The sequence below is a fragment of the Nilaparvata lugens genome, unplaced genomic scaffold, assembly GCF_014356525.2.
Source record: "Nilaparvata lugens isolate BPH unplaced genomic scaffold, ASM1435652v1 scaffold4067, whole genome shotgun sequence".
Classification (NCBI taxonomy): Eukaryota; Metazoa; Arthropoda; class Insecta; order Hemiptera; family Delphacidae; genus Nilaparvata; species Nilaparvata lugens.
The window spans coordinates 8,523-23,909 of NW_024090526.1; the positions used below are offsets into that span (position 1 = coordinate 8,523).

General features: G+C 34.0%; 1 protein-coding gene across 1 annotated transcript; it reads right to left on the bottom strand.

Moving 5' to 3' along the window:
• Positions 1-8,808: 8,808 nt before the first annotated feature.
• LOC111043493 lies at positions 8,809-15,138 on the bottom strand (the record flags this gene model as incomplete). Its single annotated transcript, XM_039444280.1, is given in 2 exon segments — positions 8,809-9,017; positions 15,000-15,138. Coding segments are annotated over 2 exon segments (348 nt in total), but the record flags the coding sequence as incomplete, so codon positions are not given.
• Positions 15,139-15,387: the final 249 nt, after the last annotated feature.

Sequence of the window (15,387 nt, forward strand, 5' to 3'; positions counted from 1 at the left end):
GAGCCGGTGTAGTATGCGTGAAACCGACCTATGCTCAGAGTGTACACCGCGTCATCACTCCATGGATGGATGTCATGGATAGTGTCATGGATATTGTCATGGATGGTGTCATTGATATTCTGCATCTATCTCGATTATAGCTTACAGCTAGAGAGAAACTATCGCACTGTTGTAATATTGAAATAAATTATAATAATATCCTACACTATTAAACGAGCTACTTCTGTTTATATGTTTAGATGTATGGATGTTTAGATGTTTATATGTTTGTATTTCACCGGATCTCGAAAACGGCTCTAACGATTCTCACGGAATAATTCACAACATAGTAGGTTTATAATATAATGATTCGATTGCACTAGGTCTAATCCCTGGGAAAACTCGCTGAAGAACATTAAAAGGATAATTATTATTCATCCTTGAAAAACAGCTGATAATAATTTTATTCCGTCGTCTGTTGGTGATGGAGCTATCTCAAACCAAACTTTTCCACAACTTGACCAATAACTGTAATTGAATCATCTTGTAACTTCTTATTCTAATCTCTTATTCATCACCTCTCCTCATTTCTCGTCCATCTACGTTTCCTTCTCCTTCGACATCGACCACTCATCAAACCGATCAAAATGCTTGAGTGTTTCATAAATCCAAGTTTGTTAATATTAGCTATCCAAGTTCGCCCCTTGTTACTAAATCAAATAATAATTTCTCTACCTGAATTGTTACCAGTATTCAATATGCATTAACAATGAATACCTCACACTATCACATCTAGTACCTCAGATCACATCTAGATCAACCAATCAAAATGCTTGAGTGATTCATATATCCAAGATTGTTAATAATAGCTATCCAAGTTCGCCCCTTGTTACTAAATCAAATAATTTCTCTACCTGAATTGTTACCAGTCAGTATTCAATATATACATTAACAATGAATACCTCACACTACCACATCTAGTACGATCAAGTTAGCATATTCTAATCAAATCAATAGAGCAGTACACAGGGGTTCCCCTTTGTCCAGTCTATATATCGAGTTTATAACAATATCCAGTTATATTGAATGCGCAATATATCATGTAACTATCCTTAGACCAGTTATGGAATAGACACGCCTCATTGTATAGTCATACTGAAAGTCGATGAAGCCAACATCTACTGCCATATCGCCCCATCGTGAAGTCAGCGTTGGATAGAAAAATGTTCTGTAGAGTTAGTTTACATTGTTTTCCAAAGACCTTAAAAGATGCATAAGCTGCGTACACATATTCGCGCTTCCAACCAGCACCGAGCACGCTCCTCCCTCGTACCGCCCTCGTACCACCATCAAACCACAGTCGCACCGTTCACGCACCCATCATGAACGTTATGGAAGATGTTAGATCTTCTCGCGTTCCCCGGTCGAACCACTGTTGCTCCCCGGTCGATCATCAATCGCTCTGCTGGAGTGACGTTCGGTTGCGGAGCAGAGCGACAGTCTGTACGCACCTTTAGACTCACATGCAGCGCTAGTGTCGTACTTGGAATTGAAATCCGCCATTGAGGGGGCAACCCATAACATTATTATATACCAATGCCACCAATGCCTTTGTGATCTATAGTATTACAAATGTATAATATATAATATCTCGTGCTAAAATACCCCAATGGCGGCCTTCAATTTCAAGTGAGAGCTATCATTGGGAAGGCATAGGCATTGTGGGTCTATATCTCTTTAAGGTCTTTGTTGTTTTCCATAGCAGATTGTGTCTATTTCAGCGGGAGCGCAGCGGGAGTTTACCGTTATCATGGATAATAATTTATTTCCATCTGAAATAGACACAATCTGAAAGTTTTCTATCCGATGCTGACGTCACGATGGGGCGATATGACAGTAGATGTTGGCGTCAGAGGCTAGACTTCCCAGCGTGTCTATTCTATAACTGGTCTAAGTAACTATCACTTTGGATACAGTATTATTAAACTCACTCTACGGTATCATAACCAACGGTACAGTCGCATAATATGATAAGTAAAGTAGATATATTCACAGATAGAAATAAATTGGAAGTTACATTCGCTCAAATGCTAATTAATGAATAATTATTATTAAACGAAAATCCCAATTAACACCTATAGGAATACATCGGTCAGATTGACCAATGCACATTTTTGTCCTGTTGTTGTGACAGAACTGGCTAAGTGTGAAGCCAGCCTATCATAGTACCTTTCCCCCCACTAAAGACAAGCCTTTATCGCACATTAACAATCAGTTCAAGGCACGGAGTCTTGATTTATAATAAATATCTTATTCATTTAGTATGCGAACCTTCATATCCCAACTCAATAGTAAGTACTCTAGAGCCGCTAATTTATTCATTACTAGATATATAATAATAATAGCAATAATAATGTGTAAGTATAATCTAAATAATGTGTATATATAGGTACAAAATCACTATTTATTATTAGACATGGATAACCACTACCTGGATGTACATTATACAATTTGCTTTCGAAAACCAGCTTTCCAGCATGAGTACCTAGCATTCCCTGGAACCTAGCAGTATTACTAATTACATTGATCCTTGATTATTTTATATTTCATAAAATAAGTCTTCAAAACCAGACGAAAAGCTAGTAAGTCTGAATATGAGCTTATCGGTCAAAATGACCGTATTTGTTCCTTTGTGTTTTAAAAACTATGTAGTTTTATAGGTGTTGAATGCTATAAATCACCCCGAAGACTTCTGCTACTGCAAATATTAAAAAAATGGTAAACAGCTAGATGGAAATATCCAGAGATTGTCAGTTTGGTGTAAGGATAAGTATTCCTGACCGACAATTAGGAGGTACTGGGTTCGATTCCCTGGCGGACAATAAATTTTGTATTGTAGCGTTCATAGTATTTCCATCTAGCTGTTTACCCTGTTGTCAATATTTGCAGTAGCAGAAATCTTCGTGGTGATTCACAGCATTTAATTGGGATTTTCGTTCGATAATAATTAAATATATCCAATTAAATTACTTTTGTCTCTGGTATCAATCACAATACATAAAGGCGTGTACATAGTTATGCAAAACGAACACGTGCATTCTAATTCTTATCATTCTATCTGATGTTATTTTTTATTTCATTTTTTCATTTTATTTATTCATAGACAATAGATACAATGCGGGTGAAAACAACAGGCATTCGCCCAAAACTGCTTTTAACCTTAATTTGGAATACACAGTCTAGAGGTTATGTAAATAATAACTTAATTCACACACTATTTTGAGTCCAAAAAATGTATGTACTACAATAATTTTGGATTTATCAGATTAATTTATTTCAAAATACAAATCCATACCTGGATTTATTCGCTTATTATATCACTGTATTTGTACAGAAAAACACTAACATACCGAAATAATAATCAGCTGATGAGAAGTGAAATACACGTTGTTTATAACTCTGTATTTACCTTCAGACAACAATGTAAAAAGAAGAAAATATTCATATAATGATTTCTGGTTATACATTGTTGTAATTGAAGGATAATGATCTCATCACCCAGAGAGATTAAACTTTGTAATGTGTGCTCATTACACTGCTATATTGATCATCAATAACTTGAAAATTGTGAGAATATCCCAACTTCCAGGAACGTTGCGCCTTGAGTCAATAACTAACCAAGTTACCACCTCATACCTTCCGATAACTTATGAGTGTCTATTATCTCTTAACCACCGAAAACTTAAAATAAATACATATTATACATTTACATAGACAACGTAATCTAAAAGACGAATTTGTGAGTATTTTCCCCACATAATAGACGAAACTGTGTGTGGGGGAGTAACAGTAAAAGAAGTCGCCTATAATAAAATTTTATATATATATATATATATATATATATATATATATATATATATATAATTGTAGGTCACACGACCGTTTGATTTCAAACTGCAGTCGGCTCGGTTGAGGAAGGAAACTCAGTTTCCGGAAATTTCCCCCATTCTAATGTAAGTTTTCAAGTGTTTTCAATCTATTTATGTCTTGTGTCCCCTGTTTTAATATATATATATATATATATAAATAAATATATATATATTATGAATGATGATAATGATACGAAAGAAAATTCCTATCAGTAAGCAAGGTCAGAGAAGAAAGATATTGAAGAGGAAAAAACTATAACTTTCCATGTAACGCTTAAGAGATTAGAAGTGGAAAATAGGAGAAAAAGAAATAAAATCAGCAATAAATGCAAATGTGAGAGATTGATAGATCGAAATAAGTGGTGACATAAGATTTCTTGCTACTGAGAAAGTCAACAAAGGAGACGATGAAGATGCAAGCTAAAAGAAATCATAAGAGTCTGTTAACTCTCAACTACTATTAACTCATAACTCTGTGAAAACTCTGAACTCTGTAATAACTCAGAAGTACATAATAACTCAGAATTATGTGATAACTCAGAACTCTGTGATAACTCAGAAATACATAATAACTCAGAATTCTGTGATAACTCAGAACTCTGTGATAACTAATATCTCTGTGATAACTCAGAACTCTCTGGTAACTAATATCTCTGTGACAACTCAGAACTCTGTGATAACTCAAAGGTCCACAATAACTCTGAACTCTGTGATAACTCAGAAGAAGTAAATAATAACTCAGAACTCTGTGATAACTCAGAACTCTCCGGTAACTAATATCTCTGTGACAACTCAGAACTCTGTGATAACTAATATCTCTATGACAACTCAGAACTCTGTGATAACTAATATCTCTGTGACAACTCAGAACTCTGTGATAACTCAGAACTCTGTGATAACTCAGAAATACATAATAACTCAGAATTCTGTGATAACTCGGAACTCTGTGATAACTCAGAAGTACATAATAACTCAGAACTCTGTGATAACTCAGAACTCTCTGGTAACTAATATCTCTGTGACAACTCAGAACTCTGTGATAACTCAAAGGTCCACAATAACTCTGAACTCTGTGATAACTCAGAAGAAGTACATAATAACTCAGAACTGTGTGATAACTCAGAACTCTCTGGTAACTAATATCTCTGTGACAACTCAGAACTCTGTGATAACTAATATCTCTGTGACAACTCAGAACTCTGTGATAACTAATATCTCTGTGACAACTCAGAACTCTGTGATAACTCAGAACTCTGTGATAACTCAGAAATACATAATAACTCAGAATTCTGTGATAACTCAGAACTCTGTGATAACTAATATCTCTGTGACAACTCAGAACTCTGTGATAACTCAGAACTCTCTGGTAACTAATATCTCTGTGACAACTCAGAACTCTGTGATAACTCAAAGGTCCACAATAACTCTGAACTCTGTGATAACTCAAAGGTCCACAATAACTCTGAACTCTGTGATAACTCAGAAGAAGTACATAATAACTCAGAACTCTGTGATAACTCAGAACTCTCTGGTAACTAATATCTCTGTGACAACTCAGAACTCTGTGATAAGTAATATCTCTGTGACAACTCGGAACTCTGTGATAACTAATATCTCTGTGACAACTCAGAACTCTGTGATAACTCAGAACTCTGTGATAACTCAGAAATACATAATAACTCAGAATTCTGTGATAACTCAGAACTCTGTGATAACTAATATCTCTGTGACAACTCAGAACTCTGTGATAACTCAGGACTCTGTGATAACTCAGAAATACATAATAACTCAGAATTCTGTGATAACTCAGAACTCTGTGATAACTAATATCTCTGTGACAACTCAGAACTCTGTGATAACTCAAAGGTCCACAATAACTCGGAACTCTGTGATAACTCAGAAAAAGTACATAATAACTCAGAACTCTGTGATAACTAATATCTCTGTGACAACTCAGAACTCTGTGATAACTCAAAGGTCCACAATAAATCTGAACTCTGTGATAACTCAGAAGAAGTTCATTATAACTAAGAACTCTGTGATAACTAATATCTCTGTGACAACTCAGAACTCTGTGATAACTCAGAACTCTCTGGTAACTAATATCTCTGTGACAACTCAGAACTCTGTGATAACTCAAAGGTCCACAATAACTCTGAACTCTGTGATAACTCAGAAGAAGTACATAATAACTCAGAACTCTGTGATAACTCAGAACTCTCTGGTAACTAATATCTCTGTGACAACTCAGAACTCTGTGATAAGTAATATCTCTGTGACAACTCGGAACTCTGTGATAACTAATATCTCTGTGACAACTCAGAACTCTGTGATAACTCAGAACTCTGTGATAACTCAGAAATACATAATAACTCAGAATTCTGTGATAACTCAGAACTCTGTGATAACTTATATCTCTGTGACAACTCAGAACTCTGTGATAACTCAGAACTCTGTGATAACTCTGAAATACATAATAACTCAGAATTCTGTGATAACTCAGAACTCTGTGATAACTAATATCTCTGTGACAACTCAGAACTCTGTGATAACTCAGAACTCTCTGGTAACTAATATCTCTGACAACTCAGAACTCTGTGATAACTCAAAGGTCCACAATAACTCTGAACTCTGTGATAACTCAGAAGAAGTACATTATAACTCAGAACTCTGTGATAACTAATATCTCTGTGACAACTCAGAACTCTGTGATAACTCAGAACTCTCTGGTAACTAATATCTCTGTGACAACTCAGAACTCTGTGATAACTCAAAGGTCCACAATAACTCTGAACTCTGTGATAACTCAGAAGAAGTACATAATAACTCAGAACTCTGTGATAACTCAGAACTCTCTGGTATCTCATATCTCTGTGTTAACTCAGAACTGTGTGATAACTCAGAAGTCCATATAGTAACTCTGAACTCTGTGATAATTCAGAACTCCGTGATAACTCACAATTCTGTGATTACTCAGAACTCTGTGATAACTCATAATTAATTATTCCCAATTCACAATGCAGAGTCACTAGTCGAAACTACTGATGCTACTCATTTGATGGATGACTACTGATGACGTCACGTCATGCCGCATCCTAGTCGTGGGATAGTTTAGTAGAGGTGGAATGGAGGCAACTGTCTAATAATATGTTGTGAGACAGTGAGTTGTACCAAAATGTTTGCATCAAGTATGCGCGTTCGAACATTTGGCATTGTTCGGCGAACACAATCGCGCGGTGGAGAACAGCTTGACTGATGCTTGTCATTCGAACTTGTGAACTACTGGCAACTGGAGAGTGCATCAACGAGCAACTTGGTGAACAAGAAGAAGTTGATGATGGAGATGAAGAAGAAAGGGGACGATGAGGAGGAGGGTGTAAAGGGGGAGATGCTGGTAGAGAAAGGGTGTTGGTGGATAAAAAGAAGAAGTAGAAGAAGAAGAAGACGTAGAGGAAGCAGAGGCACACATGTTAACTGACTGCTCATCATTCGAACTTGTACGAGAGAATGCGTACAAATAACTTTACTGCTGTGATTGCTGGAAACAGTTGAACTGGACGTTGTTATAGGAATACCTACCTAGCAGTCTGCACATAAGCTTTAGCACATAGAGATCTATGCTATAGAATGTCCTCAGTATGAGTATAATATCATGTATTAATATCATGTATCAGTATGAATATCATGTATCAATATCAGTATCGGTATATTAATTATAATTATATTAATTTGATGAATAAGATGAACGAAATAATACACAAACACATAAATAGTATTTCAAGAGAGAATGTAAAGAGGATAAGTTTTTGTTTTATCAATGAGAGATTGAGGAGGGGAAATTTCACTTAACATGGGATTCATCTCAATGGATCGGGGAAAAATATCCTGTGCACTAGACTGGAAAAAAAATGTAATTGTAAATATCATGTATCAATATCAGTATCAGCATCAATAGGCCTATCATCTTTCAATATCAGTATCAGTATCAATAGGCCTATCATCTTTCAATATCAGTATCAGTATCAATATGCCTATCATCTTTCAATATCAATATCAGTATAAGCTCCTATGAACCATTTCAACGTTTAACTGTTCATTATTTTGTACTTTGTTTGATGTTACTATTAAGGTGCGTACAGATATACGCGTCGCGAACATGAGCAATTCACTTTTAATCAGTTGATGCCAAGCTTTTTATATCTGTTATCTTACCGTTCCTGTAAGAATACAGATAAATAATCAGCTGATTGAAAGTGAATTTCCAATCATAGCGGTTACTACCATGAAAAAATGTGTGACTGTGAGTGCTATAACTACCTCCGTGAACAAAGCCGTAGTGCATTAGTGTGACGACAGCACAGGTAGGGATCCTACAACAATAAAAATTCGTTGATTTCAGTTTATCCATATCAGCTAGTGTTTTCATTGGTGTAGGAGCCCTACCTGTGCTGACGTCACACGAATGCACTACGGCTTTGTTTATGGAGGTAATGGTGTTACACGTTTCAATTCTAGTATTCACACTGAGAATCCATCACAATATACTAAGAATCCACAACTTCACGAACAGAAAGAAATAATGAGGAAGAAAAATGGAGTCTCTCATCACACGATAATCCAATGAAAAAAATACTCAATTAAATACCCATGGTATAGGGCGTTTATGTCGTAACTTTTACTGTTATCTCAAGCCGATTACTGTTGATTATTGTCGATTTTTACTGTTTTGACCGGGTAAGAGTGTATGAACGGCACAATATGACAGACTACCAGCGTCATAAAGCTTCATGTGAAAAACTACTAGGACTATAGGCTTGAGATAACAGTAAAAGTTGGGATCTAAACGCCCTGTACCATGGGATATCTACTTATGCTATTGTTTTTCTATGATTGTACTCACTGATAACAGTCAAGTTGACCCGGAGATTACGGGTGGGCGATTTTTTGAAATCGACTCGACACCGGTACACCCCTCCATCCGACTCTCTCACCCCTTCAAGGGTCAGTTTTGAGGGTTTTTCGGCAGCCCTGAAGAAGGCCCGCCCACCTAGGGCGGTCGCGTCCGACCAATGACGTGCCTGCTCCTCAGTTTTGTCTCTGGCGTCGAAACTAGAAACAAAAATGAACGAAAAATAGTTTTTATAAGTAGTTTAAATCACTATTATGAAAATGCTGAATTAGAAGACTAGTTATCACCAAACAACCGATTTATTGAATAATAATATAACTGGTTTCGGTTCTCACATCATTGTTAAAACGTTTATCAGTAAGTTTATTAGAAAATAGATTTATTGGTAAATTGGTAAAGTTCATTGGTAAGATTTACTGGAAAATCGAAATACTGGTTTCGATTCTTACATCATTGTTAGAAAGTTTATTAGAGAATAGATTTATTGTTGAATATTCATAGTTTATTAGTAAGATTATTGGAAAATCGAAATACTTGTTCCGATTCTTACAACATTGTTAGAAAGTTTATCAGTAAGGTTATTAGAAAATAGATTTATTGGTAAATTCATAAATTTATAGTAGTTTATTAGTAAGATTATTGGAATAACGAAATACTGGTTCAGATTCTTACATCATTGTTAGGGAGTTTATCAGTTAGTTTATTAGAGAATAGATTTATTGGTAAATTTATAGTCCATTAGTAAGATTATTGGAAAATTGAAATACTTGTTCCGATTCTTACATCATTGTTAGAAAGTTTATCAGGAAGGTTATTAGAAAATAGATTTATTGGTAAATTTATAAATTTATAGTAGTTTATTAGTAAGATTTACTGGAAAATCGAAATACTGGTTTCGATTCTTACATCATTGTTAGAAAGTTTATTAGAGAATAGATTTATTGTTGAATATTCATAGTTTATTAGTAAGATTATTGGAAAATCGAAATACTTGTTCCGATTCTTACAACATTGTTAGAAAGTTTATCAGTAAGGTTATTAGAAAATAGATTTATTGGTAAATTCATAAATGTATAGTAGTTTATTAGTAAGATTATTGGAATAACGAAATACTGGTTCAGATTCTTACATCATTGTTAGGGAGTTTATCAGTTAGTTTATTAGAGAATAGATTTATTGGTAAATTTATAGTCCATTAGTAAGATTATTGGAAAATTGAAATACTTGTTCCGATTCTTACATCATTGTTAGAAAGTTTATCAGGAAGGTTATTAGAAAATAGATTTATTGGTAAATTTATAAATTTATAGTAGTTTATTAGTAAGATTTATTGGAAAATCGAAATACTGGTTTCGATTCTCACATCATCGTTAGGAAGTTTATCAGTAAGTTTATTAGAAAATAGACTTATTGGTGAATTAATAAATTCATAGTTTATTAGTAAGATTTATTGGAAAATCGAAATACTGGTGTCGATTCTTACATCATTGTTAGAAAGTTTATCAGTAGTGACCTGAAAACTCTGACACCATACCTGAGCCAACTAGGTTACTCGATATTATTAACATTCATGAATCTAAATCTATACATTTATCCATTTCATGTTTCGTTGGACTAGGAAATACTGCTAGTAAATCACCATGTTTCAGAAGGTAGAGGTCAATCAAGTAATAATATCTGTGACCGAGCTTCACTCTGGAGTACAGAACCATAACAAACTTATTACGAGAGAAGAAATTATAATTACATTCATCAAATTCATACAGAAATGTTCTATCTAATCACAGTGAATTGAGATTAATTCCCAAAGGAATGCAAAATTTCCCTCACAAAGGACTGGTTGTACAAAAGCCGGTTAAATTTTAATCCTGATTGATTTCACGTGAACCAAATCAGAGAAGACCATTTCAAAAATATGGATCTACTGGAATTGATCAGGATTGAAAATAACCCGTTTTTTGCAACCGGCACTAAGTACCTGATTGGATGATTACAAAAGTTCGACAGCTGAGTCATAATTTCGACACAGTCCCACACACACAAACACTCACTCCCATCACTAACAGACGACGAAATAATTATAATCACCTGTTTTATTTATTTTTTATTCATTTATTTTATTTATTTTTATTTTTACAAAGAACACTGATTGGGAGAGAAAAACTAAGGATACTCCTTGTACTATTTCTCTTCCAAATTCAGATAACATTTTTAAAGTCCAAAATAGGGTTATGATATCACTTAACTAAAATTCAGTCCATTTTCAATCAAAAACAACAAAAACTAAGATTTTCTAATTTTGACTGTTGAAAACAGAATAAAAAACAAAAATATCACACTCAAATCACCATTAATTAGAAAATTTTTGAGTAATTACAATACAATATCAAAGGATGAATAATAATTATCCTTTCAATGTCCTTCAGCGAGTTTTCACAGGGATGAGACCTAGTGCAATCGAATCTTCATAATTATTATAAACCTACTATGTTCTGAATTCTGTGAGAATCGTTAGAGCCGATTTCGAGATCCGGTGAAATACAAACATATAAACATCTAAACATATGAACATCCAAAACATATGAACATCCAAACATCTGAACATATGAACAGAAGTTGCTCGTTCAATAGTATAGGATAATTGGAATATCATACGCAATAAATTGAGACGTTTTCTTAATTAATCCAACATTCCAGTAGACTACACAGCAGTGTGGTCCAAAATTTTGTCATAAAAGTGTAATCCAAAATTATTCAACAGAAATTGATTGGATATGACTCTCATTTTCACTTCCATTTCCTCCTTATTGTTATGATTGTTATCTGTCTCTCTCTACACACACACACACACACACACACTCTCTCTCTCACTCTCTCTCTCTCTTTTGGTAGAGAGTTAGTGGGGAGGATATTTTTAATATTCTTTCCGAAGAATGGACATTGATATGTATCACAAATTACTTTTTCATATCATATACAGTTCAATAATTATTTTCTTAGTCTATATTATGTAAATTCATCTATAATTTTGCTGTATTGTAAGCTATTGTATATAAGTGTATAAGCCAGTATATATTTGTAATCTACATAAATAAAGTACTTAATCAATCAATCTCTCTGACGGAGAGAGACGGAATAACCAATACACTTGGTTTTGACTCATCATTTCCAGCACAATAACCAACTTGTGCTCAAACCAAAACACATTGATTGGAGCTGAATTACGCTGGATTTACACAGTAGGAAGCAATATCAGTAAGTATGCTCGGTACAGTGGAAATATCATCTCCATGACTTGGAATGAGAGTTTTCTTACTTCCTTGGCCAGTCTAATTAGGAATTTTCCAATTAGAACTCATTGGAACTCTATTTCTAAGTGAATATTTCCACTGAATTGATAACGTTGACTGCTAATTGAATAGACTTAGAACGTTGTCAAAAATCCACTTTAATTAAAGTCAGTTTTGAAGTTTTTCAATGTTTTTCGATGTTTTTCAATGTTTTTTCAATGTTTTTGAATGTTTTTCGATGTATTTCAATGTTTTTTCAATGCTTTTCAATGTTTTTCAATGTTTTTTTGATGTTTTTCAATGTTTTTCGATGTTTTTCAATGTTTTTTTGATGTTTTTCAATGTTTTTCGATGTTTTTCAATGTTTTTCAATGAATCTTGATGTTTTTTCAATGTTTTTCAATGTTTTTCAACGTTTTCAATGTTTTTTTTGATGTTTTTCCAATGTTTTCAATGTTTTTTTTTATGTTTTTTCAATGTTTTCCAATGTTTTTCAATGTATTTCAATGTTTTTTTCAATGTTTTTTGATGTTTTTTCAATGTTTAAATAAAGTGGATTTTTGACAACGTTCTAAGTCTATTCAATTATGGAAAAGTTCCACATCAACGTTGACTACTACTGATGGGAATGCAATTTCATTTCATATTATATTTCTCAGAACAAGATGGCTCCTGCAGGTGAAGTAAATCATATTGGAGACGATTCATAGATATTATATTTCTCAGAATAATGTGGCTCCAGCAACTGAAGGTAATTAATTATATTGGAGTCGATTCATGGAAATTTACGGTGCTCTTGACCAAAGAATGAGGAAACAAACATCTTTACCGTCTATTTTCCATTGATCTTTGTTACTTTCCTCATTCCTTGTAACTTGACTGAACAGCTTCCATGAAGTGTGTTTGATGCAAGTAACTTGAACAACTAGTTCAACTTGAACAAGTAGTGGCTCACCAGTGTGGGAACAAGCGTAAACGATATTTCTCAGAAAGCTGTTCAATGATGTATTTCCGCGAAATTGAGAGGTAAGCTAGAGGAAACGAGTGTAAGCTAGAGAATTGGAGGAAAGTGAGAGGAGAAGAGAGAAACAAAAGGAGCAACATAAAAACGAGAAAATCCACATGTAAGATTACATTTGAAGCAAGAAAGAATGCTGTTTTTTCAATAACCGATAGAAAAATATATCTTGAAATGCACTTGTGATAAAATAAGCGAGGCTATCACTGTCAGCATACCACATATAGATAGCAACTGTGCTTCTAATTCAACTAATGCTGACAGTATATAGTGAAACCCACTCCAGTTAAGTGAGTGGGCGAAGGGATTGATTGATTGATTGAGTACTTTATTTATGTAGATTACAATATATACTGGCTTATACACTTGTATACAATAGCTTACAATACAGCAAAGTTATAGATGAATTTACATAATATAGACTAAGAAAATAACTATTGAACTGTATATTATATGAAAAAGCAATTTGTAATATAATAACTATAGATAATAATCATATTGTTATGCATCTACATAAATTGGCGGAGCTTTGGACATATCAATGTCCATTCTTTGGGAAGAATATTAAAAATATCCTCCCCACTAACTCTCTACCAAAGGGAGAGAGAGAGACAGTATGATATAGGATGATGTGAGTGATGAAGGAAGATGGAATGCTGATTGTGATATGAGTGTTATTTATCTATTGGACAGAGCAAACAAACAAAAAATACAAAAAAGAAAATATAAAAGAAATATACAGGAAAGAAAAACAGGCTTTTACCCTAAACATGTTCTATTGAAATGAGTAGATATGAAACGTGGAATGTGGGAATGTGGAAATGTACAAGGAATAAGAATGTAATGAAGATAACTATGCAAAAAATTAAACAAAAACTAGAAAAGAGTGGAAATATCCAGACATGGAGTTCAACTTTTGAAAAGGAAACTAAAGTTTTCATGAAATCGGAACTGCCAAAATATCTTGTTTCAGAGAAATTTGAAAGATTGAACTAGAAAAGCTAGAATTTCGTAGATTACATGGTGGAGATATAGATAGATTTGGAAGTAGGGATTTGGGTTGAAATTGGTATGCTTGATTTCGTATTGAATGAAAAAGACTAAGAAATTGTCAAAGAACCACTGATTTATTGATAATTAGAAATCTATTAGAATTTATAATTAGTTTCTAATTATCAATAAATCAGTGGTTTTTTGACAATTTCTCAGTCTTTTTCATTCAATATCAATAATTACCACAATATCAACTTCTCAACTACACAAAAAATGCTTGATGCTTGACAATTTCTTAGTCTTTTTCATTCAATATCAATAATTACCACGATATCAACTTCTCAACTACACAAAAATGCTTGATTTCCATTGATGAGACTTGAGTGGAAAGTCTGTCAAAAACAGTGTGGTTACAATCTTCAAAAAAGTTGAGAACGACACTAAAGGAAAGTACAACAGGAGCTCACACACTTCAAACAGAGTTCACGTCAATAATAAAAAAGAGGCGAACTCCTATGTGACTACAGCAATAAAGAAAAGGTATCAGAGCATGAAAGTGAAATCGAATAAGGGGTGAATTTATTGTGAATATTGCGAAGTTACTCACGTGTAAATGAGAAGCGTGTAAATTGTAAGTTACGTGAATATAGTGGGGCTACTCACGTGTAAATGGGAAGCGTGTAAATTGTAAGTGAATATTGTGAGGCTACTCTTGTGTAAATGGGAAGTGTGTAAATTGTAAATTATGTGAATATTGTGGGGCTTCTCACGTGTAAATGGGAAGCGAATAAATCGTGATTCACTTCTCAATTGTGATTCAATCACGTGTAAATGGGATGTGTGTAAATTGTAAGTTACGTGGATATTGTGAGGCTACTCACGTGTAAATGGGAAGCGCGTTGCCATCTTTGTACCAGATGACAAGATGGGGGTGATCGCCGTTGGTGAGGGAGACAGGGGTGATGTCACACGGAAGTTTGGCAACACCGCCGGAGACAGCTACTGCATCTGAGATAATCACTGCAACAAAAATGATAAAAGTTTGCAATTAGAAGAGATTAGATGAGATGAAACTGTGTTATCTTCTTATATAATAAATTACAAGAATATTTAGGAATTAGTGAACTTAGTATGAGATATAACAACTATTATAGTCGTTCATAGCAAGGTCTTTAAATACAGGTTATGACACTCGTTTTCCTTATGGAGCGACCATTTATGGAGTCTCCATGGTGGTACATTTGAAAATCCAATCTAATTCAATTTGCT